General features: G+C 44.3%; 1 protein-coding gene across 2 annotated transcripts in view; it reads right to left on the bottom strand.

Annotated features, from left to right (window-relative positions):
* The window catches only part of SGK2 (serum/glucocorticoid regulated kinase 2), an 87489-nt gene that overhangs the window by 13824 nt on the left and 47260 nt on the right, over positions 1 to 26405 (bottom strand). For both annotated transcript variants that reach the window (XM_082272326.1, XM_082272325.1), the window contains exons 6-10: positions 22508 to 22620; positions 11958 to 11994; positions 6778 to 6864; positions 5498 to 5593; positions 3620 to 3775 (exon numbers count right to left, since the gene is read on the bottom strand). In XM_082272326.1, the coding sequence (XP_082128452.1) occupies positions 3620 to 3775; positions 5498 to 5593; positions 6778 to 6864; positions 11958 to 11994; positions 22508 to 22620 (489 nt within the window). The remainder of the gene's footprint in view (positions 1 to 3619; positions 3776 to 5497; positions 5594 to 6777; positions 6865 to 11957; positions 11995 to 22507; positions 22621 to 26405) is intronic.

Raw genomic sequence — 26405 nt, 5'->3', positions numbered from 1 at the left:
TGGACCTTGCTTGGTGCACTGGTGCGCAGTCATGTTGGAACAGGAAGGGGCCATCCCCAAACTGTTCCCACAAAGTTGGGAGCATGAAATTGTCCAAAATGTCTTGGTATGCTGACTCCTTAAGAGTTCCCTTTACTCGAACTAAGGGGCCAAGCCCAACCCCTGAAAAACAACACCACACCAAAATCCACCCTCCAAATTATTTGGACCAGTGCACAAGGTCCATAAAGACATGGATGAGCAAGTTTGGGGTAAAGGAACTTGAGTGGCTGCACAGAGTCCTGACCTCAACCCAATAGATCACCTTTGGGATGATTTAGAATGCAGACTGTGAGCCAGGCCTTCTCTCCAACATCATTGCCTGACCTCACAAATGCGCTTCCAGAAAAATGTTAAAACATTTCCATAGACACACTCCTAAACTTTGAGGAGAGCATTCCCAGAAGAATTATAGCTGTTATAGCTGCAAAGGGTGGGCCAATTCAATATTGAACCCTGCGGACTAAGACTGGGATGCCATTAAAGTTCATGTGCGTGTAAAGGCAGGTGTCCCAATACTTTTGGTAATATAGTGTAGGTCACGCAGCCTATTACATTAGAGTGTGCGCAAAAAGCTCAAACACACATGCCTTTCTCTGCAGCCTCAGCTGCACGGGACAGTGAATGAATGGGAAGTGCTCTGTGCAGAGTAGCTTCCTGTTCATTCACAAACTAAAGCATAGTAAACACAGTTTACTATGCTTCAGCTATGAATGGACAGAGTCAGTGAGCAAGTGTTTTCACTGTGTTCATTTAGAAAAGGAAGGAGCTGGTAAATTACATATTACCTGCCACTTCCCCCACTCTCCATCCTGAGGCATCCCCTGCAGCAGCCGGGGGGGAGAAGAGAGAAGGGAAGCTAGCAGCAATGCAGAACACGGTTGGGGGGGGGGGGGGGAGCCTGGGCAGTAGGGGGAATCAGCACTGCACATAGTGATTAGGGTATGCCCAGGCACACACCCTGGGCATGCCTATGCCTATGCAATCTCATTGTTTACAGAAATAATAAACTTATGCGCGATTTTGAGGTAAGCGATCAGGCGGATCTTCCCAATCAAAGAAATCGATGTGGAACTCCTCCAAGCAAGCAGCTGATTCCCCACTGATCACAACGTAATTAAAAAATTAAAGAATCAGCGCTCAACTTTCAATGAGGGGGACCACTTAATCTAATTCCAATGTGTATTGAACAGACGTGTCTTAAGATAATAAATAGTGGTTAAATTAATAGATAGAAATATGTCAAAAAAATGAAGTGTATAAAGTGATGATAGAATGAATAAATATATATAATAATTCAAATGAACCTCCAATCAAAAGTGAACCAAGTGAATAAAGTGCAATGCTGAGTAACTATTCGTGCAAAGCAAAATCATGTGCAGCTCTTATATGATCAAATAAACTCAACTCCTAAAAGTGTTGAACATGAGTAAAGTGATAAAAATAAAACATCCTAAAAATATGGCAATGATGTGCTAAAAACGTGCTTCAACAGTCCATAAAATACATATAATAATTTAAAAAATATACATGATGATAGTCCCAAATAAAGTGAATAAAGTGCAATGTGCCAAAAAATTCTTCTATATATGGTGGTCTTTCCAATCAACTCTAAAAGTGAAATGTGCTCTTAAAATCACAGCAAGGTGAGTGTATCCCGGTGAGCACACAATCCAGACCCCGAGTGCAGTGGCCGCTCACCTCCACAACACTCAGATTGAGCGTTATATATAGATATCCTGGCAACCCTTTTAACTCGTTCGCCAACAGCCCAGTGTGCTCCAGCAGCAATGGATAAAATAGTGGAGATATAGCAGCATAGGAAGCTCTAAAATGCCTTTTTTCTCTCTTTTTTCGAGAGCAGATACCCGCCAGATGCAAAGATGTTTGTCAGCGACCTTCGTAAGGAGTTTTACGACGTAATAGTGCATGAGCACCAACACAGGAATTAAAGGCATTTTAGAGCTTCCTATGCTGCTATATCTCCACTATTTTATCCATTGCTGCTGGAGCACACTGGGCTGTTGGCGAACGAGTTAAAAGGGTTGCCAGGATATCTATATATAACGCTCAATCTGAGTGTTGTGGAGGTGAGCGGCCACTGCACTCGGGGTCTGGATTGTGTGCTCACCGGGATACACTCGCCTTGCTGTGATTTTAAGAGCACATTTCACTTTTAGAGTTGATTGGAAAGACCACCATATATAGAAGAATTTTTTGGCACATTGCACTTTATTCACTTTATTTGTGACTATCATCATGTATATTTTTTAAATTATTATATGTATTTTATGGACTGTTGAAGCACGTTTTTAGCACATCATTGCCATATTTTTAGGATGTTTTATTTTTATCACTTTACTCATGTTCAACACTTTTAGGAGTTGAGTTTATTTGATCATATAAGAACTGCACATGATTTTGCTTTGCACGAATAGTTACTCAGCATTGCACTTTATTCACTTGGTTCACTTTTGATTGGAGGTTCATTTGAATTATTATATATATTTATTCATTCTATCATCACTTTATACACTTCATTTTTTTGACATATTTCTATCTATTAATTTAACCACTATTTATTATCTTAAGACACGTCTGTTCAATACACATTGGAATTAGATTAAGTGGTCCCCCTCATTGAAAGTTGAGCGCTGATTCTTTAATTTTTTAAATCTCATTGTTTAGCATACCATACTGTCTAAAGCTGGCCATACAAAACGCCATCTAATGTCCTCTAGATCTACCATCACTTATGTAGTGCAAGAATCTCCTGGTATGGGATGTTTAGGCCTGTCCTCCGATTACATGTTTTTTGTAACTCAAAAGGAGGTTGTAGAGCATATGACTGGTTAGAGAAGGGATTTTCCTTTTTTTGGAGAGATTTACTCTTACTTCCTGTTGTGTCTAACAGAGGGGAAGTAAAGATAATTCTCCCTAATGGGGCACAGTCAGACAGGTTCTACTAATCTATCCAAATCTACTAATCTATCCAAAACTAAAAAAAATATGTTTTGGCTTTAGATACACTTAATCCAAAGGTAGGCAACCTTGTAGGTGAAACCACAAATGCCATCATGCCTATGCCACTGGGAGTTATGCCTGTGGCTGTCAGTCTTGCAATGCATCATGGGACTTATATTCCACAACAACTTTAGTTCTCCTCTGTGCCAAGAGCCTACAGATCCTATACTGAAACTACTGAAACTATGGGGTATGGGGACCCCAGAGTCAGAGGAAACTGATGTAGCATTCATAGCTTCCATTAGGAGTGCCACGGGCCAAAATTGAGTGACCCCAGGGCCAGATTTCCATTGCTGGAGCTAGTAGGTGTAAGTAAAACCCCTGTTGCTAGGCTCACCATTTTTATACAGAACATTTTCTGGTTTTCAGCCCTGAGGGGCTGCATGCCCAGGTTCAGGTGAGCCGTTTGGGAGCTGTAAACCCACGACTCAACTGCCTGGTTTTACCACCCTCTAGCCACACATGTGAACAAAGCCTAACAGTGAATCCAGCCCTGACCCACAGAGGTCATACTATACAAAGAGGTATGAATATGTGATGGAAGGAGATACTGTACAAAGTCAGACTTGGCACCCAGTCGGCAATGCTGATCCTTGTGCAGAAGACCCTGAAGGATGTCGCAGGTGGCAGTTGTCTTTCCTCCCGGGAGTTGCAGCGGCTGGTTCAGGATGTTGTCATACATTTGGGAAACATCCCGGCTGTAAAACGGAGGCTGAACAGAGACAAAGAGGGAGAAGGTTGATTATGGGTGAGATAGTGAATACAACTCACATTAACAGTGATAAGAAGTAAATAGTAATAGTGTATTAATAATAGTATACAGAACAATACATCCACAGAAGGATACACAGTAAAGATGGCCATACATCATCATTATTATTATTATACAGAATTTATATAGCACCAACAGTTTGCCCATTGCTTTACAACAGGAGGGCAGACAGTACAGTTACAATACAATTCAATACAGGAGGAATCAGAGGGCCCTGCTCGTTAGATACATGGATCGGAATTCGGCCGGTTCAGCAGGGTACGGCAAAATTTAAATCCATGTATGGGCACCCTGGTTGTACACAAGTCAATCCTTTAATCCACTTGTGTACAACCAGCCTGTCAGGTTTTTTTCCGACGATAAGTGCCTCAGGCTATAAGCCGGCAACACTGATCATTGTGGTCTGTTGGCAGGGAAGTCTCCCTGTGCTCCCCGCCAACAGAACACAGCGCACTGACCCCCATCAATACAGTCAGCCCATGGTGGAAGGAAAGAAAATTGCTTAATGTATGACCGTTTTAAGACTCTTTAACATGGGCGATGATGGCATTTCATGGCAATGTGTACTGCCCCAAGTGGCATCATCTCTGCCTAAAGATGGGCAGTAAAAATGTGGATTAACCATCTGTTTTTACTGCCCCTGACCGCCCACCTACCTGCAGACATGGTGCCACCTGGGGCAGTACACATTGCTATGGCATTAGGGCGACATGCCTAGTTTGATAGACCGCACCAACTGTCAAACTTAGCCATTTAGGTAAATGGAACCACCTGTATAGCCAAACTATGACAGCGATTAAAATTATTTGATTGGTTAGTATTATGGTGCTTTTCCACTGCATGGAACCGACCAGTTCGGCTCGCTTTTGCGCTTTTCCACTGCATGGTACCGCATGGTACGGTGTTGGAGCGGTTCGGTACGGTATGGTACGGCGGCGCTTTTCCACTACATGGAACTGAATGGTACGGCTCCCTTAAACGGTACCACCTCGGTTGCGGTTCCAAGAGGGCCGTACCGATACCATATCCCACAATCCTTTGCATGCAGCCTTGACTGTTTGTCACTACTAGCCACTGATTGGTCAGAGAATCGTTACCGTAATCCTACCCACTTACTACTTTAGTGGAAAAGCAAACCGTACCAAACCATACCGAACAGTTCCAACACCGTACCATGCAATGGAAAACCAAACAGAGCCAAGCAGGGCTGAGTGGAGCCAAGCCGGTACTTGCAGTGGAAAAGTGCCATATGTAACACAGAATCTTTTCTTTCATCAATATGGCAAGCACAGAAGCTTATATACGTTTTTCGGGGCTCCATGATGGGGTGTAACTATGAGAAATTGTAAAAAAATGAGTACAGGAACAACAGATCATTAATGTCCAGAGTCCAGACAGACACTGATGTAAAGAAATAGGCTAAGTGTGAATACCAGGGAGGAGATAATCCAAGAACAATAACATCGGAAACAAATTATGACCTGCTGACACCAGTCTGAGATTGCTCAACTTGGCCTTACCTCTTGTGCAAGCACCATGTCTTTAGTGAAAAGGGAGCAGAGAAATAGAAGAAAGAGAAAATGTAAAGGGTGATGAGAGCAGAACATCTCTCAGGGTCTACAATGATAGTACTACTTCTCTCTGCTCAGAAAAGATACTTACCAGTCCATAAAGCATCTCATACAAGACAGCGCCCAAACACCACCAGTCCACAGTGCGATCATACGGCTGCTTCCTCAGGACCTCAGGTGCCAAGTACTGGAAAGTAGAGGTAAAGACGTGTCATCAGAACACGAATGGCATCCATACTCATTAGAAGATGGTCATGAAAGCCCAACTCCATGCAAATAAAAAATGATCCCTTGCAGTGAGGCTGTGCAAGGGTTAAATGCTCATTTATGTCTAGGGGAACAATATAAGGAGATATACTTACCCCAGCCTTCGTTCCTCCCTGCAGCTAGACTGGTCTGTGCAAGGTCTGCACCCCCACATTCCAGCGGGCTAGGATCCTGACGTCATCAAGACCAGAGCAGAGTCCATAGTCCTGCAATGGATGACAGGCTGCAGAGGGAAAGTCTACTGTAGGATTGTGGGGAGCACCGCCTGCCGGGGGAGCGGAGGATCAGGTAAGTAACACATTTTTCCTCTGTGCCGGGGGAGCGGAGGATCAGGTAAGTAACACATTTTTCCTCTGTGCCGGGGGAGCGGAGGATCAGGTAGGTAACACACCGTAGGGCACTGGTGAGCACTGTAGTGGCACTGATGACACTGTGGTGGCACTGTGGGTGTACTGATTGGACTGTAGTGGCACTGATGTGCACTCTGATGGAACTGATGGGCACTCCGATGGCCCTGATGTGCACTCTGATGGAACTGATGGGCACTCCTATGGCCCTGATGTGGCACTGAAGGGCACTCTGATGGCACAGTAGGGCACTCTGAGGGCTTAGTAGGGAACACTAAATGCAGCCGCCTCACACAGCTGCACTGTGTCTCCCTCCTCTCCTCACAAGCTATAAGGACATGACGCTGGTTTGTTGACAAAGTGATCACTCCGTCATTGGACAGAGCGATCACATGCTAAAGGGCTGCTGCGATTGGTACTTTACCCCAAACCATGATGCGCTGGGTCCCGTAGACCCAGACATCACAGACACTTCCGGGTGCGTGCCCTAGGGGGGCCTGTCATATGAGGGCCTCCCATAACTAGCCAGCCGCGCTGTAGCCGTCATTCAGTTGTAGGGAGGTCAGCAAGTAATTAATGGGAGCACAGACAGTAATAAAAACTGTCAAGCATTCTAATCCACCTTCTCTCTATCCTAAACTAAAAAAAAAAAAGAAAAAGTTTTGCCTTTAGTTATACTTTAAGTGTCACTCTAAAGTCACATAGTGTTGTCATTTTTGATCTAGCACTCTGTATGAGTCTTAGATGATCTGTATACCTCAGGAGTCCCACAGAAGGTACAAGTGGTCTCTTCTGGCTCCATCCCCTCTTTGCAGAGACCAAAATCAGTCAGAACAACGTGACCCTAGAAGTAAGCAGAGGATAACATTCAGTTTCATTTTTCTGTTAAAGCAACTCTAAGGCTAAAACAAATATGTAAATTCTCCTTGCAAATAAGCCAGTTAATAACCTCTCTTCGGATGCCTATAAATCCCATCTGTAATCTAAGAGAAGCAGTTGCCTTAAGAATCTACAAAATCTGACACTCTGAAATGTCAGATTCCTGGTCCCCCCCACTGTATGCTGCAGTTCCTGCCATTGCCCCCCATATCACTCCTGGACAAAGTAGTGAGAGCTGGCAGATCAAACCACAGAGGAGAGCATAGTATTTTTCAAGGAGTTCTATGGCCACAGCATGCACTTTCATTTTATAACATCAGCACAGCAATACCAATACAAACAATAGTTATTATTGACAATTCTATATAAGCTTACTCAAAAAATCTCCTTTCATGTTCTGCCTGCCTGCTGGCCATCTTTCCACAACTTCCTGGATTCCCTGCATGCTTTGCAGCTTCTCCTCTGCTGTTTGGTTTCCATTTCTAAGGACTACATATCCCATAGCACTATGCTGCATGCAAGCAATGATTCCTGTACTGACTCCGCCTCCTGAAACTCCTCCTCTCAGCACCTCTGTAGATCAGAAGGCAGATTCTGTGATATGTGCGACACAGGAGTGCCTACTTACAGAACATAATGACTACGTGTCATCGTGAATTCAAAGAAGTGTGAGGGTCTTCATAAAGTCAGTTTAGAAACTTCAAGATCGATCAAACTAATAGGAGTAGGCTGGAGATAAGAACAAAATCAATGTGGAAATGAATATGGGATTTTAAATTTCGACCATAGATATGCTTTAACCACTTTAAAACCGGAAGGAGTTGCCCCCTTCCTGACCAGGCCCTATTTTGCGATTCGGCACTGCGTTATTTTAATGGACAATTGCGCGGTCGTGCGATGCTGTGCCCAAATGAAATTGATGTCTTTTTTTCCCCACAAATAGAGTTTTCTTTTGGTGGTATTTGATCACCTGTGCGATTTTTATTTTTTGCGCTATAAACAAAAGAGCGACAATTTTGAAAAAAAAACTATATTTTTCACATTCTGCTATATGACATTCTCAAAAAAAAAAAAATTAAAAATCAACATTTTTTAACATTTTAGGCCAATTTTGTTTTCTGCTACATATTTTTGGTTAAAAAAAAAAACCCCGCAATAAGCATATTTTGATTGGTTTGTGCAAAAGTTATTGCGTCTACTAAATACGGGAAAGAGTTATGTCATTTTTATTGTTTTTTGTTTTTTTACTAGTAATGGCGGCGATCTGCGATTTTTGCAGGACTGCGACACTGCGGCGGACAGATCGGACCCCTGACTGACATTTTTGAAACTTTTGGGGGTACCAGTGACATTACTACAGTAATCAGTGCTAAAAATATGCACTGTTACTGTAATAATGCCATTGGCAGGGAAGGGGTTAACCCTGTGGGTGATCAATGGGGTTAAATGTGAGCCTAGAGGAGTGATTCTAACTGGGGGGGGGCGTGGCTTTTGGAATGACCATAGAGACAAGTGACCCTTTATAGAAAGATCATATGGGCTCTATGATCATTCCAGGGAGAAGAACGGTCAGTTGTGTTTACAACAGCTGACCGTTCTTCTCTCTCAGCGGGGAGCGATCGCGGGTGTCAGGTGGCAATCGGAGCTACCTGCCCACTGCATTGGCTTCCCCGCTGCTAAGTAGGGGCAGAAGCGTGGCGCCGGCGTCGCGCGCTTGCTCCCTAGCTTCCCGCGCGCGACCGACATAGGTCTACGTCGGTTTGCGCAGGAGAGCCATCCTGCCGCAGTAAAAAGGCGGCGGGTGGTCGGGACGTGGTTAATGAATGGGGCACCAATATTAGAAGAGAAAAAATGATTAAGGAAATTTAGGGAAGCACATAAGTCAATTTTCAGGAACATTTCCTTCCATTGCCTCACCATAAAGCCAGCTCTCACTACAGAAGAGGAAGAGCCATAAAAAGGGGAGCTGTGCAACATCACAAAGCTCTGAGTAGACAATGAACACATTTAAAATAATGCCTTCTACGTCTATTTTTCCCAGAACTGTCACTGGTTCGGGAAGTAAAAAGGGATGAGGTGTGACACAAATATAAAATACCGAAAATTCTGTGCACAAGCCTTCAAAATTTGAGCTGAGCATGCACTAAGTGGTGTAATCGATAACATGATCAATAAAGGCAGTCCCAGGGTTACCAACAAGATGGGGTCTGTAGGTTTGTTCTTAAGTTGAATTTGTATTCAAGTTGGAACAGGTACATTTTTTAAGTGCAACTCCAGCCAAAAAAATATTTGTAATTTTTGAACAGCATAGGGAAGCCCAGATAGCAAGCAATTGAGCTGCAAGTTTGAAAATGACTTGCTCAGCTATTGCTAGACTTGCCAGGCTTCACAAGTTTGTTGCACAATTGCAGCAGGACCGCACTGCATGACTCCGGACCAACTTTCTTTGCAAACATTCTGCAAATCTGCTGCAAGTTCTGGTTCAGTTATGTTGTGCAATAGTCATCCCACCACAGGGGGCACTGTGGCTGAACTTTCATGCTGTAGACTTGCAGAGCTCTTGCTGTAGAGTGTAGACTTACCACTTCAACTTTGCTCTTGCTAGAGACTTACAGCTTAAAATTTCTACAAATTGGAATTGGAAAAGTGTCAGCGAATTAACAAGCCTTGCAATTCAAAACTGCCACAAATTGTGGCAATTTATCTTTGCTATCTGGGAGGTTTAACTGGCCATGCAGTGATGTAGGATTGCTGAAAGGTCCACCAGACAGTAGGTGACAAAATGCAGTGAGCAGCAAGATGGCCGTCCGGCGGTTTCTGGGACCAGCATGCCGTCACGCTTCCTGCATTCTTAACTACTTCCCAACTGCCCGCCGCAGTTTTACTGCGGCAGGCAGCCCCTCCTGCGTAAGCCGTGCGCCTGCAGATAGGGGGCAAATGCGCACTGCCGGCAGCGCGCTCCCGCCGGTGGCGCTCTCTCGCCCCCACTCGGCAGTGGGGACTCTGATGCATGGGGCAGGCGGCTCCGATTGCTGCCTGACACCCGCGATCGCTCCCCGCTGAGAGAGAAGGACGGTCAGCTGTTGTAAACACAGCTGACCGTTCTTCTCTCTGGAATGATCACATAGCGCCTATGATCCTTCTACTGTATATAGGATCACAGGTCTCTGTGATCATTTCAAAAGCAAAACCCCCATACAGTTAGAATCACTCCCCTAGGAACACATTTAACCCCTTGAACACCCCCTGTGTTAACCCCTTCTCTGTCAGTGTCATTATTACAGTAACAGTGCATATTTTTAGCACTGATTACTGTAGTAATGTTACACTGGTCCCCCCAAAAGTGTCAGTTAGGGGTCCGATCTGTCCCCCGCTAAAAATCGCCATTACTAGTAAAAAAAACAAAACAATAAAAATGACATAAATCTTTACCATAGTTAGTAGATGCGATAACTTTTGCGCAAACCAATCAAAATACGCTTATTGCGATTTTTTTTTTCCAAAAATATGTAGCAGACAACAAATTGGCCTAAAATGTTAAAAAATTTTGATTTTGATTTTTTTTGGGGAACATTATATAGCAGAATGTGAAAAAAATTGTTTTTTTTTCCAGAATTGACGCTCTATTTTTGTTTATGAAAAATAAAAATCGCACAGGTGATCAAATACCACCAAAAGAAAGCTCTATTTGTGGGGAAAAAAAGGACGTAAATTTTATTTAGGTACAGCGTTGCATGACCGCGCAATTGTCCGTTAAAATAACGCAGTGCCAAATCGCAAAAAATGGCCTGGTCATTAAGGGGGCAAATCCTTCCGTTCCAGAAGTGGTTAAAGATAAGTCAGATGTGTGTTTTTTTTGTTTTCTGGAACCAGCACAGAAAAGCCATGATGTGCTAGTATGCATCACATACTAGCACATTATGTGAAACTTACCTTAGAATGACACACACATACCTACACAGGTTGAACTGGATGGATTATTGCTTTTATTAAGGCTACGTTCACATTTGGGCGTAGCGGATCGCGGGCAGAATCACCGCGATTCTGCCTACGATCCGGAAATCATTGCAAATCGCGGGACGCCTGTGCGATGCCCGTGATTTGCAATGGTACCCCAAACGCTATGCGATATTGCCGCGATTTCCGCCTGCCGAGGAGCTTCTTTTGTGCATCATGCCTCCCGCGATTCTGTTTGCGCGATGTTACCACAATTCGGCAGGCGGAAATCGCGGCAACATCGCACATCGTTTGGGGTGCCATTGCAAATCACGGGCATCGCACAGGCGTCCCGTGATTTGCAATGATTTCCGGATCGCGGGCAGAATCGCGGCGATTCTACCCGCGATCCGCTATGCCTACATGTGAACGTAGCCTCAACCTCAACTACTATGTAACTATGTAACGAAGCCCTTCCAGCGATGAGCTGTCACTGCTGACAAGGCTTTCATCTTCACCCGGTCTTCCTTCCGGGTTCGCGGACTCCAGCCATATGAGTGCCCGGAGCCGCGATGACGTCACTCCCGCACATGTGCGCGGGAGCAGGCGGTAAAGGCACAGGACTCTGAAGGAACGGCCCTGGTGCACGTTTAGGAGATATTTACAGTACCTAGAAGTTAGCCTTATCATAGGCTTACCTATAGGTACAAATCATGCATGGAAGTTTACTCCCAACTTTAAAGCAACATCATCTGCTCAAACAATAATTGCAAACATGTTCCTTAGGGAAGAAGATAAACAATACTTACCTCTCCAAGGGTGGTGACTCCTAGCTATGCTCTTCTCATGGGCTACTCTAGATGAAAACTTAAAATGATTTCTGGTGGGTGTCCCCATCCCATTTTTACCCCTTGGTTGCTAGGACTCTGATGACCAATGATGCTGTAGCCCAGCTGCCAGCAACCTGTGACACTGTGCATTTGGTTGGACCATACGGCATCATTGATCATAAGCCCAGCCACTAGCATTTTAGCAACCTGCTCAACAACACTCCGCATGTGTATACAGGGCAACATTACTAAGCTGCATTGACTACAGATTGTTCGGTATCAACTTTCTTACCTGGCTGTCAAGGAGGATGTTTTCAGGCTTTAAGTCTCTAGAAAAAGCAAGATAAATGATAAGCATGTGTTTGGAGAACAAGCAGTTTCAGCTGTTTATTGGGTCTTTAAGACACACACTGTGGCTTATATTTTCAATAATAATTAAAGTATAAAATATATATATATATGTTCAAAGATAACCATTAACCACTTGACCTCCGGAAGGTTTTATGACATGACCTTCAGAGCACTCTTTTTTCTATTCAGCACTGCGCTACTTTAACTGGCCATTGCTCAGTCATGTCAAAAGAAAAGATCCACAAGCCACACATCGTGAAGCAGACTAATTAATGTGCATGAAGTGAGATGGACAGCGTCAACCTGGACCTCCCCCCCCCCCCCAATGCATTTTGCTCTGCTCTTTGGAGCTTATTAATGGGGATGGGAGTTCTGAGTATAAGGGGGTGTTTATAAGAGCATTATTGGCCATCATGTGATAGAAATGGATGACACAGAGGTGCTCAAGCTAGCAATCAAGTGGATAAAATGGCCACGGACATCAAAGCTGGTCACAAACTTCGATGCCTTGTAGACACGTTCCGATAATCGTACGACAAAACTCGCTTTCGCACGATAATCTGATCGTTAGTTTTCGACAGCCGATCACGACAGTTCATCCAACAAAATCCGAAGGGACAAACAGGAAAACTTCTGTCGTACGATAGCCTCACGAACGACAATCGTTTCATCAGCACACTATGTAAAAAACGATCAACAAAGACCGCGCATGCTCAGAAACACTAAAATAGCACGGAAAAAGCCTGGCTGCCATTGTTTTTGTTTTGCACCATCTGATACGTAGCTACGCAACCAGGAAGCTTTTCCAGAATCGTACGACAAAAATCCTACGGTTTGTACGCATTGTTGAATTCGATGTTAGTATCATGCAACAAAATGCGAACCATAAGTCGTCCGATTATCTGAACGTGTGTACGGGGCATTAGGTTGCCATAAAACAAATATATATATAAGGAAAAATTGAATAACAAAACTGCAAAAAATTGCAAAACTATATTATTGACTTATTTATTTAGAGTGACCGATGTAATTATTATTAATAAGTTATTCATTTAAAGGGCCTGATGTATTTATCCACAGAGTGTCAGCCTAGTAAGCATTATTAAAACCAATAAAGTTTATTGAGGAAAAAAATAAAAGCAAACAATGAATGTATATGTTCTAGAACAGAATCAAAATTAATAAAAAGACAAGACACCCCAAACCATTGACTTACTGGGAGCTCATTATCGATCGGTTTGTTACTGTGTGCCATCAGTGATTTAAAGCAGCATGTGCCATCATTATATAATTGCACAGTCATGTGATGCACCAGTGTGTATATGTGTGTATATATATATATATATATATATATATATATATATATATATATATACACACACACACATACAAATACATACTGTACACACACACAGTATCTCACAAAAGTGAGTACACTCTTCACATTTTGTAAATATTTTATTCTATCTTTTCATGTGAAATTACACTTTGCTACAATGTAAAGTAGTGAGTGTACAGCTTGTATAACAGTGTAAATTTTCTGTCCCCTCAAAATAACTCAACACACAGCCAATAATGTCTAAACCGCTGGCAACAAAAGTGAGTACACCCCTAAGTGATAATGTCCAAATTTGGCCTAAAGTGTCAATATTTTGTGTGGCCACCATTATTTTACAGCCCTGCCTTAACCCTCTTGGGCATGGAGTTCACCAGAGCTTCACAGGTTGCCACTGGAGTCCTCTTCCACTCCTCCATGACGACATCACAGAGCTGGTGGATGTTAGTGACCTTGCGCTCCCCCACTTTCCGTTTCAAGATGCCCCACAGATGCTCAACAGGGTTTAGGTCTGGATACATGCTTGGCAAGTCCATCACCTTTACCCTCAGCTTCTTTAGCAAGGCAGTGGTCGTCTTGAAGGTGTGTTTGGGGTCGTTATCATGTTGGAACACTGCCCTGCGGCCCAGTCTCTGAAGGGAGGGGATCATGCTCTGCTTCAGTATGTCACAGTACATGTTGGCGTTCATGGTTCCCTCAATGAACTGTAGCTCCCCAGTACCAGCAGCACTCATGCTCCCCCAGACCATGACACTCCCACCACCATGCTTGACTGTAGGCAAGACACACTTGTCTTTGTACTCTTCACCCAGTTGCCACCACACGGACTTGACACCATCTAAACCAAATACGTTTATCTTGGTCTCATCAGACCACAGGGCATGGTAACAGCAATCCATGTCGTTAGTCTGCTTGTCTTCAGCAAACGGTTTGCGGGCTTTCTTTTGTATCATCTTTAGAAGAGGCTTCCTTCTGGGATGACAGCCATGCAGACCAATTTGACGCAGTGTGCAGCGTATGGTCTGAGCACTGACAGGCTGACCCCCACCCCTTCAACCACTGGCAGCACTCATGTGTCTATTTCCCAAAGACAACCTCTAGATATGATGCTGAGCACGTGCACTCAACTTCCTTGGTCGACCATGGCGAGGCCTGTTCTGAGAGGAACCTGTCCTGTTAAACCACTGTATGGTCTTGGCCACTGTGCTGCAGCTCAGTTTCAGGGTCTTGGCGATCTTCTTATAGCCTAGGCCATCTATATGTAGAGCAACAGTTCTTTTTTTCAGATACTCAGAGAGTTCTTTGCCATGAGGTGCCATGTTAAACTTCCAGTGACCAGTATGAGAGAGTGAGAGCGATAACACCAAATTGAACACACCTGCTCCCCATTCCCACCTGAGACCTTGAAACGCTAACGAGTCACATGACACCGGGGAGGGAAAATGGCCCAATTTGGACAATTTAACTTAGGGGAGTACTCACTCACCAGCGGTTTAGATATTAATGGCTATGTGTTGAGTAATTTTGAGGGAACAGCAAATTTACACTGTTATACAAGCTGTACACTCACTACTTTACATTGTAGCAAAGTGTAATTTCTTCAGTGTTGTCACATGAAAAGATAGAATAAAATATTTACAAAAATGTGAGGGGTGTACTCACTTTTGTGAGACACTGTACATACAAATACAAAAATATGAAAAATAAAAAACTAATATTACAAATTACTGACCAGCTCACTGACAATACGAAATACCCCCCTTAATAAAATTCATTTGGATGTTTCTAAGAATATAACATATTAATTTCATTTTTTTTTTGTTAAATTTTGAACTAAGTGAAGATGTGTTTGTATACTGATATGCATTACAATTGAACAGAAATAATCTGTGTGACATTACAGACAGATTGCCTATATTTGCATTTACTTTAGTTTCCAGTGTGATAAAAGCTTTTAGCACTTAAGGAACAAATCCGGGCAATAGGAAAATTCTAATCAAATGTATCCTTGCTGGGAAGATTACAACTGGAAATATAAAAGGGATCTAATGTCGAAATTGTTTTTTTTTTTTTCCCCCCTAATGCACCTGTCCTACCCCCCTGTCCCTAAACACGTACCTGGCTCCTGTCACTGCTTCAGAGCTATCTCGGCTCCTGACTGCCTGCTTTTACACTGCGGGCACCGGAGCCATAAGCTCCTGCCAGTGTAACTCTTGTGAGAAGAGAGTGGTGGAGGAGTGTCATATCGTTGCTGTGTATGTCTATAGACGCACACAGCCCAGTTCAGGACCCAGCAGGAGAGCACATGCAGAGATGTCTTCTTAGCCCCTGGCTTGCTACAGGAGGCACCCAAAGTAGAAAAGAGCCTGAACTTTAGCTGAAAGTGGTAGTAAACTTGACATTTTTATTTTTATCTACAGGTTAGCTTATATTAAAGCTTACCTGTAGGTTAAATGAATATTTCCTAAACGTGCATCGATATTCCAGTGAGCCGCAGCGGGGGACATCACCGACGCATGCACTCCGAAGGCACGGCTTACTCGTGCTGTTCCTTTAGAGCTCTGTGTTGAGGCCGTGACTCCCATGCGCATGCAGAGTGACGTCATTGCGGCTCGACCATTCAAGTGAACCTGGAAGACCGGGTGAAGAATGGAAGCCTCTGCAGCTGTGACAGCGCACCGCTGGAGGTCTTCGTTTCAAGGTAAGTCTTTCATAATGTGCTAGTATGCAATGCATACTAACACATTATGCCTTTACCTTGCAGGGATTTTTTTTTTTTTTTACTCCCAATGTTTACTACTGCTTTAAGGCTCAACATCCTATTCTTGCTTCCTCCCAATCACTAGGTCTAAAAGCGGAGTTCCACCCGAAAATTAAAGTTCGTTCCATCTTCTTGGTCCGGGTCACCTGAAAAACAAATGGATAATCGCAATTTTTATTTTTTTTTTACTTACCTTCTTTAGAAGATAATATACTCACCTTACTTCCTTCTTCCTCCCCTCGGCGGCCATGGCGATTCGTCACTTCCTGGCTTTGCAATGATTCCTGGGAGCTGAACGTCATCGCTCCCAGGAATCAATGCGCCTGCACCGGCCCCGACGTCAGTTCCGGTGTAGGCGCCGTCATACCTTGCTAAACAGCTTCTGGGCATGCACAGAAGCTGTGCAGGGATGACACTGCAGACACTGTAACGTTAAAAAACCATACCCCGTGAAGAAACCATACCCCTCGTCACTTCCGGTCTGAAACAGCAGAGCAGCGCAGCAGAGCGCATGCTCAGAGCCCCGGAGACGTAATTGAAGAAGAAAGAAGTTCACAAGTGCGCATGCTCGGAGGGTATGATATGTTAACGGCACTAATACTTGCGGCGGTAAAATTAAAACAGTTCTGCTGCAACATCAATCATCTCTTCTCCTCTCCCTGTCACTTCCCTGATCTCCCCTAATAAATATAAAAGCGGCGGCGGGTGTATAAAATGTAAGTGACGGCGATCTGTGCTCCGTGATCCGCTTTTATATTTATTAACCGAGATCAGGGAAGTGACAGGGGAAGGAGCGGAGATGATTTATGTTGCAGTGGAGCTGTTATAATGTAACCGCCGCAAGTTAAACTACCGTGAGAAATCCATACCCTCCGGAAGTGACGAGGGTATGGTTTTCTCACGGGTATGGTTTTTTCACGGAACACCGGAAGTGACGGCGGGGCCAGCGCAGTGCATCGTGGGACCGAAAGAGGACGGAAGAGGACACAGAAGAGGATCGCGCTGGCTTCAAGCTGCCCACACCTGAGATGGCAGCGCTGGAGAAGAAATTTTCAAGGTAAGTATTTCTTCTTGCAGGTAAGTGCAACCTGGGACAGTTCAGAGGCTATCCATTGTGGAATGCACTAGCCCTAACTGTCCCGGGGGTATTTCTATGTATTTTTTTTTGTTTTTTAGGTGGAACTCTGCTTTAAAGTATAACTAAAGGCAAAACTTTTTTTTTTTTTAGTTTTGGATAGAGTGGAGAGGGATTGGTACGCCTCAGTGTTTTATTGCCATCTGTGTCACCCTTTCTATTTGTCCTGTTTACCGTTACTGTATCATCGAAAGTAAAAGAAGATCCCAAATTTTGGGTTGTCCCTAGGAAAGTAATAGAGGGGAAATCTTCCAATGGGGACACTAATTCTGGTGACCTGGGGGTCCCAGAAAATTCTCCTGATTTGCAGTGATTTCCACTCACATCCTTCTTTGGCTATGGGACAGGAAGTGAAGAGAAATCTCCCCTGTGGGACACAGATGGCAAAAAAATAAATAAAAATGTGACAGGGGTTATAACCCAGTTCACACCAGTGCGATATGTCGTGCGATTTTACAGTTCCAAATCGCATGTCAAAACCCCACTGCAGGCAATGGAAGCATTTAAATTGCCATGATTCACGTCGCAGGGACCTTGAAAAAGTTTCCTGCACTACATTTTCCCCGATTTCATTGCGACTTGCATAGACTTCTGTTGAACGAAGTCACAATAAACGGAAGGTTTAACCCCCCCCCCCCCCCATGACCAGGCCATTTTTTGCAATATGGCACTGCGTTACTTTAACTGGTGGTATTAGTCATTGCGACTTGCATAGACTTCTGTTGAACGAAGTCGCAATGAAATTGGGGGTGCAAATTGCACTGATCCGCGGCTTTGAAATCACACTAAAGTAGGGAGATTTTAAAGCCGCACTGGTGTGAACCAGGGCTTACCCTTTAGTTCCCTGTAGTTCTACTTTAAAATCAAACTCTATTCTAATACAGAAACAGATAGCACCAGAATCAGTTTCACTCAGTGGCGGCCGGTGTGTTGGGGGCGCAGGGACGCCGCCCCCCTATCCATGCGTCCGGCCCCCTAATCTACATGCGGGGCGCCGGATGCATTGAGTTCAATGGGCTTTTTTTTTATTCACCTAATTAGAGCCAGAGGCTCTAAAAGGCTTCAGGAAAGGGTGAACCCGGGGCGCAGAGCAGTGCGCCCCAAGCCCGCCCATTGTGTGACAATAGCGAATGAAAATGTGTGCCTTTTTTTTCCCAGAAATAGAGCTTTCTTTTGGTGGTATTTGATCACCTGTGCGTTTTTTATTAATTGCGCTAGAAACAAAAAAAGGCAGACGATTTTGAAAAAAAACCACAATATTTTTTACTTTATGCTATAAAATATATCCAATAAAAATATTTAAAAAATCAAAAATGTCTTCATTAGTTTTGGCCAATATGTATTCTGCTATAGGTCTTTGGTAACAAAATAAAATAAAAATATCCCAATAAGCGTATATGGATTGGTTTGCGCAAAAGTTATAGCGTCTTCAAACTTCGGGATAGATTTATTACATTTTTATTTGTTTATTTTTTTACTAGTAATGGCTGCGATCAGTGATTTTTAGCGGGACTGCGACATTGCGGTGGACAAATCTGCCTCTACTGAGAACGTTTAGCGTGTCCAATCACAGCGGGAGCGAGTCGCCGGCCGTGCGCGCCCCAGACCCTGTGTACGAAATCATGTACAGGTACATAATTTTGCGCAGGAGGGCCGCCTTGCCACAGTATATCTACATTGGGCGGTCCATAGGAGGTTAAAGAGGCACAAAACGATATCTGTATTTTCCAACAATAATCAATACACGTCCATTACTCAATCCCCCTGCATTCTGTTTTTTATTAAATTATTTTTTTATTGTGTTTTTCTGCCTCCTTGTAACATCCTCCTTGAGCTACCAACCTCTGCTTTTCCCCCTCACTTCAGTTTGTTTGAAACAAGCAGTGTGCATAATTTGTGGTCATTGCTCAATGCACACTATAAATTCCATAGTTCAGGGTCCCTAGTCCATCTTGAGAGTGAGATTGAGTAGGTGGCTATATTCCTCCATATAGAGGGACCATGGAGAACGTACAGTAAGTAGGCACCCAGTCTAACAGAAAGTCAGATCACAGCAACATAAAAAATACATTTTAAGATTTGGAGAAAGTTGAGAGCAATAGAAGGGACTTTTTTGGCTACCGGTATTAAACCCAAAGCCAAAAATGTAATATATTGCATATTACCAATCAGCAGATGTGGCGGCTGCATTCCTTTTCCTTTTTAGGCTTTTCCCCCTCTGTTTTCACCTAGTGATCTGGCCAGTAACACACCTCCTATATTGGAGTGCCCCAACTCTGGATGAAAGAGCACAGGGGGCACCTTTGGACATCAGCATTTTCAGTCTGAGGGGAGAGGAGTGTTAGATGGACTAGCATATTTAAATACACTAACAAATTGAAGCCAAACTCTGGCTCACACTAAAGGAAAAAAAGCCTAAAAAGAAAAAAGAAAACTAATGCCTTAACCCTCTTGGGCATGGAGTTCACCAGAGCTTCACAGGTTGCCACTGGAGTCCTCTTCCACTCCTCCATGATGACATCACGGAGCTGGTGGATGTTAGAGACCTTGCGCTCCTCCACCTTCCATTTGAGGATGACCCACAGATGTTCAATAGGGTTTAGGTCTGGAGACATGCTTGGCCAGTCCATCACCTTTACCCTCAGCTTCTTTAGCGAGGCAATGGTCACCTTGGAGGTGTGTTTGGGGTCATTATCATGTTGGAATACTGGCCTGTGGCCCAGTCTCTGAAGGGAGGGGATCATGCTCTGCTTCAGTATGTCACAGTACATGTTGGCATTCATGGTTCCCTCAATGAACTGTAGCTCCCCAGTCCCGGTAGCACTCATGCAGCCCCAGACCATGACACTCCCACCACCATGCTTGACTGTAGGCAAGACACACTTGTCTTTGTACTCCTCACCTGGTTGCCGCCACACATGCTTGACACCATCCGAACCAAATAAGTTTATCTTGGTCATGCTCATCAGACCACAGGACATGGTTCCAGTAAACCATGTCCTTAGTCTGCTTGTCTTCAACAAACTGTTTGCGGGCTTTCTTGTGCATCATCTTTAGAAAAGGCTTCCTTTTGGGACGACAGCCATGCAGACCAATTTGATGCAGTGTGCGGCGTATGGTCTGAGCACTGACAGGCTGACCCCCCACCCCTTTCAACCTCTGTAGCAATGCTGGCAGCACTCATACGTCTATTTCCTAAAGACAACCTCTGGATATAACGCTGAGCACGTGCACTCAACTTCTTTGGTCGACCATGGCGAGGGCTGTTCTGAGTGGAACCTGTCCTGTTAAACCGCTGTATGGTCTTGGCCACCGTGCCAGTTTCAGGGTCTTCTCTTATAGCCTAGGCCATATTTATGTGGAGCAACAATTCTTTTTTTCAGATCCTCAGAGAGTTCTTTGCCATGATGTGCCATGTTGAACTTCCTGTGACCAGTATGTGAGAGTGAGAGCGATAACACCAAATTTAACACTCCTGCTCCCCAGTCACACCTGGGACCTTGTAACACTAATGAGTCACATGACATCGGGGAGGGAAAATGTCAAATTGGGCCTAATTTGGACATTTTGACTTAGGGGTGTACTCACTTTTGTTGCCAGTTGCCAGTTTTGTTGAGTTATTTTGAGGGGACAACAAATTTCCCATGTAAACAAGGGAGGGGAGGCATAGATCAAATCTGTCTCTGCAAATCAGGGACATGTATTACTGTCTTCCCCTAATAAAAGCACCTCCCACACTGTAATAAAACACAAGCACACAGGTAACCCTTTGATCACCCCTGATGTTAACCCCTTCCCAGCCAGTGTTATTAGTACAGTGACAGTGCATTTGGCTAGGGTCAGTGTCACTACTGGTAGCGTGAGGCGATACCTGGACCCTATAGAGGTTGCACAGGCAGTCCAACTCCTCCAGGGTGGCACATCAATATGTGCCATTGCCAGAAGATTTGCTGTGTCTCCCAGCACAGTCTCAAGAGCATGGAGGAGATTCCAGGAGACAGGCAGTTAATCTAGGAGATCTAGACAGGGCTATAGAAGGTCATTAACCCATCATTAGGACTGGTATCTGCTCCTTTGTGCAAGGAGGAATAGGATGAATACTGCCAGAGCCCTACAAAATGACCTCCAGCAGGCCACTGGTGTGAATGTCTCTGACCACACAATCAGAAACAGACTTCATGAGGGTGCCCTGAGGGCCCAACCTCCTCTAGTGGGCCCTGTGCTCACTGTCCAGCACCATGGTGCTCAATTGGCATTTGCCATTGAACACCAAAATTGGCAGGTCCACCACTGACACCCTGTGCTTTTCACAGATGAGAGCAGGTTTACCCTGAGCACATGTGACAGACATGAAAGGGTCTGGAGAAGCCGTGGAGATCATTATGCTGCCTAACAACTTTCAGCATTATCGGTTTGGTGGTGGGTCAATGAAGGTCTGGGGAGGCATATCCATAGAGGGATGCACAGACCTCTGCAGGCTAGACAATGGCACCCTGACTGCCATTAGGTATCGGGATGAATTCCTTGGACTAATTGTCAGACCCTACCCTGGTGCAGTGGTTCCTGGGTTCCTCCTGGTGCACAACAATGCCCGGCCTCATGTAGCGAGAGTATGCAGCCAGTTCCTGGAGAATGAAGGAATCGATACCAATGAATGGCCCCCACGCTTGTCTGACCTAAATACATTAGAACACCTCTGGGACATTATGTTTCGGTCCATCCGACGCCACCAGGTTGCACCTCAGTCTGTTCAGGAGCTCAGTGATTCCCTGGTCCAGATCTGGGAGGAAATACCCCAGGATACCATCCATTGTCTCATTAGGAGCGTGCCCTGACGTTGTCAGGGATGCATACAACCAGTGTGGGCCATACAAACTACTGAGTACCATTTTGAGTTGCTGTAATAAAATTTCAGCAAAATGGGCTAGCCTGCTACATAATATTTTCACTTTGATTTTTGGGGTGTCTTTGAATTCAGCCCATCAAACGATGTGGCATCCTTTCCTTCCTAACACATTACCCAGTCCATATCAATATAGATATCCAGCATGAGATTTTTCCCAATCGAGATCTGATGTGTTTTTAAAGTCTTCCTTTAATTTTTTTTAGCAGTTTACAGTTTACACAGCTACCATACATGTATTTTATCTGTGCATTTTCCTGTTTGTCTGGAGTACAGCTTTAATTAAAACATTTTATAACTTTAGTATGAACAAGGATTTATGGAAATACTTATGATCGCATAAAATATTCTCTTACCTGTAAATGATATTTTGAGAGTGCAAGTAGCCAATAGCACTAGCCACCTCTGCCGAATAAAAGCGGGCCCGAGGTTCCAGGAAGGAGCGCTCTCTTTGTAAGTGGAAGAAAAGCTATAAAGAGAGAATAAACACCAAGTCAATGTTGGTGATATACATAACTTAGAGGTAAAGTAAAAGAACTGACAAAAAAATGAAATTATTAGTTAAAGTGGTTGTAAACCCTTACATATATCCAGTGAAGTGACCGGCCTCAGGTGATACACAGAGATTAAACAAATCCTCCTACATAAGTTGTACCTGTTTATCTTCTTTTCTCTACTCTACAGTTGTTTAAAATGCAGAATATATCCAGCTTGTCTGAGATTTCAGAAAGCAGGGAGCAGAGAGCTGAAGTTGTACAGCTCTGTGAGAGCTGATTGGATGGAAGGGACACACCCCCTTCACACAGCACACAGGAACAGAGCTGAGTCTGCCAATCACAGGCTGTGTGTTGGAGCTCCCTCCCCTGTCACATTTTTTCTCTTGTATTTCAGAAAAACTTAAAAGCAGTGATTCATGCTGATAGCAGAGGAATGAGGCAGCAGACAGAAATGACACTTAGTGCTCTGGATTGAGACAAGTACACACTATAGAGCAGCCTTTCTCAACCTTTTCAACACAGAGGAACCCTTGAAATAAATTTCAGGTCTCAGGGAACCCCTGCTAAAAATGACTATATCTACAACTCATGATACATTAGTGTGATGGTCAGTGGGATGAATGTTCCTTACCCTTGGGGACACTGGGAAGAATTACCTTCTTCCAGACAGCTAAAAAGATGAATAGTGTCAGGGGAACTTATCTGAGAGGCAAACATTGCCCATTGCTCAAGGAACCCCTAGCAACCTCTGGAAGAACCCTGGTTGAGAAACACTGGTATAGAGGGATATGCTTTATTAATATTTTACGTCTGAGGTTTACAACTACTTAAACCGCTTGCCCATAGCATAACTTAGATCGGCTCTCCTGTGGCGGCACTTCTGGGTAGGGGGCGCGTGGGCCGCCGCCCATGCGGCTGTGCTGTGATTAGACACCGCACAAGCAGTGCCGGCCAATAAATGTCTGCCGGCACCTACTGATCAGCGAGGAGAGACACAGAACAGAGCTCTGCCTATGTAACAACGCAGAGCTCTGTTCGGTCAGCAGGGATGTGATGGATTTTGCAGGGAAAGAAAATCCACCGCATCCCCTAGTACATAGTAAACACAACAAAACTGGTCAGGCACACATTTAACCCTTTGCTCGCCCTAGATGTTTAACCCCTTCCCAGCCAGTGTCATTAGTACAGGGAGTACATTTAGCACTGATCACTATATTTGTGTCATTGGTTCCCACAAAATGTCATAAGGGTCAGATAGGGGTTTATTTACTAAAGCTAGAGAGGGCAAAATTATTCACAATTCTGCAGAGAAACCAATCAGCTTCTAACCTCAGCTTGTTTAAATGAGCTTTAGCAATAAAACCTGGAAGCTGATTGGTCTCTCTCTCCATAATTTTGACTAATTTTGCCCGCTCTATCTTTAGTAAATAAACCCCTTAGTGTCACAATGCCCACCCCTGTATCTCAGTTCAGCTATAAGTCTAGATCGCTGCCATTACTGGTATCTAACTTTTTAGATTTTCGCTCCCAGCATCCCCTGAGTTCCAGGACACGCCCAGGGAGTATAAATGCCAGCTCCGCCCAGCTTCCTGTGCTCACAGAGAGATCCTGCCTGAATGGACAGCAGTCACTGGGAAAGTGAGCTGTCCCCAGGTGCTGGGTCCTCATTCGATCAGTCTGGTGTGTGGGCCACCAGCAGTGAGCACAAGAGCACACAGCATCTATCCAAGCCCCAGTCACTGGAGAGGACTCTGTTACAGTCCATGTGGAGAAGTTGTCCAAGCAGTGGGTTGGTTCTATCTACGGCTCCCAGAGCCTCCTGACCGAAGTCAGCATCAGCAGTGCCAGTGTGAAGTCTGTGCCAGCAGGAAATCCCCTCAGCTCACAGTCTGCTGAATGAACGATTAATCTATGGAACACGTGAGAATCTTCTGCTCTTTATCCTATCAGTAAAATGAGCTCAGAGCACTCTGCTGTCATCTAGTGGCCATTAGTAGAACTGCAATAGAATTGTTTTCATGTGTGTTATGCCTGTTTCTCCCTTCCTCCTATTGCTGTTTTGTACTGCAAATCCCTGTCCACATGATCTCCTGTGTAATCTATGTTCTACATTGTTAAGTAAAGTAGAAATTGTACATCACCACTGGTCTGATCATTTGGCTGATACCATTACATAACACTATTACCATACAAAAGTGCCCTGGGCGCAATGGTTTATTGCAAGGATGGGGGTACTAACACCCTTACCCTAAGGGAAGGGGGGGCACAGTTTGGCATTTTTGCCCTGGGCGCTGGGTGACCTTGTCCCAGCACTGGCAGTGACACCATCACAAAGCCTGAGCAGAGCTATGGGAGGGGCCCAGAAGGCTCTGTCTACTGAAAGCTACAGGAGGGGGCGGAGACCAGACCAGTCACCCTGCACAAGGAGAGAGAGCAGCAGTGAGCGGTCTTTATTACACACTGGATTACTGCAAAAATTGGAAAAAGCACACAAAGCACACCAAGATTCCAGTAAGAATACACATGGCTCTTGTACTTAGGCAATATTTGCTTATCCCAGAGTGCAGCTTTAAAGTGGTCCTACCAATTTGACAGCCCAAACCACTGCCAACCCCTATACTGTACTATTCATCTCTGCCACAGAGAGATCACACAAGTACACGATAAGCGGAATTCAATTCTCATAACATTTATCAGGCTTTGACAAGTTGCTGAACACGCAGATTAATATTCGCGATCTTAGTCGGCATCCACCTTGTTTATAAACAGTCAAATGACTACCGTGTACATGTGGGGAAGAGGCTGATGACACAGCACAAAGCACACCAGACATAATGTTCTCTGTACAGAGGATCAGGTCTCAGGGATAGAACACCGTGGTGTCACTGCGTCTTTACCGATCGGGAATATAGAACTGCAATTGAATTGTAGAAGAAAAGCGTCCTTTCTACATGACCTGTATGTGGCCTCTGAGATCTGCTTACCTAGGCTGAAGCATTCCTTCTGAGTGTCATTGAGAGCTACAGACGAAATTCTCAGCGTTCTAAAGAATTCCATATAGAGAGATCTCTGTCTGTATAGGGCTATTGTATGGTGACAATAAGCCTCTTTTTCGCCTGGCCATAGCCAGTGACGGTATCTGAACCTAGGAACAAGAATGCCATATATTGCAGCTTACTGGTTCTTAGACCTGGTGGCTAGATTAAAGTGGAACTGAATGCAAACAAAAATAAAAATTGAGAACAGGCATGCTTTTTATTGCAGAGGAAACATGTAATGTCTCTTCTGCAAAAAACTAGACTAATGCCTCGTTTCCACTGAGTGGTACGGTATGGTTCGGTTCAGTACGGTTCGAAACGGTACACATTGCGTTTCCACTGCCAATAGTACCCTTTTATTGGCGTGGTGTAGCAGGAAAGCTGTGATAGACGATTCTCTGTCAACCAATCAAAGTTCTGCAGAGTGTAGCTCCACCCTGTTGATACGGTACTAATGTGCTTGGTACCCCAACGAAAGGGTACCAAAACGTGGTACGGTACGGTTCGGAATTAGGGTACCATTCATAATGGAAACGGCATAAATAGCATACCGTACCGAACCGAACCGTACCAGAAAGCTCAGTGGAAACGAGCCAAAAAGCCCTGTACACGCGCGTCGAAAATTGGCAGGGAATTTTCGTCCGACGACCGATCTGCCGATTTTGGGCTTGTTAGTATGATGCTTCTGACAACCAACTCCGACTTTTCAGCTGAAAAAA

Source organism: Pelophylax lessonae (assembly GCF_965119305.1).
Source record: "Pelophylax lessonae genome assembly, chromosome: 11".
Lineage (NCBI taxonomy): Eukaryota > Metazoa > Chordata > Amphibia > Anura > Ranidae > Pelophylax > Pelophylax lessonae.
This window is presented reverse-complemented; position numbering and strand designations above follow the sequence as displayed.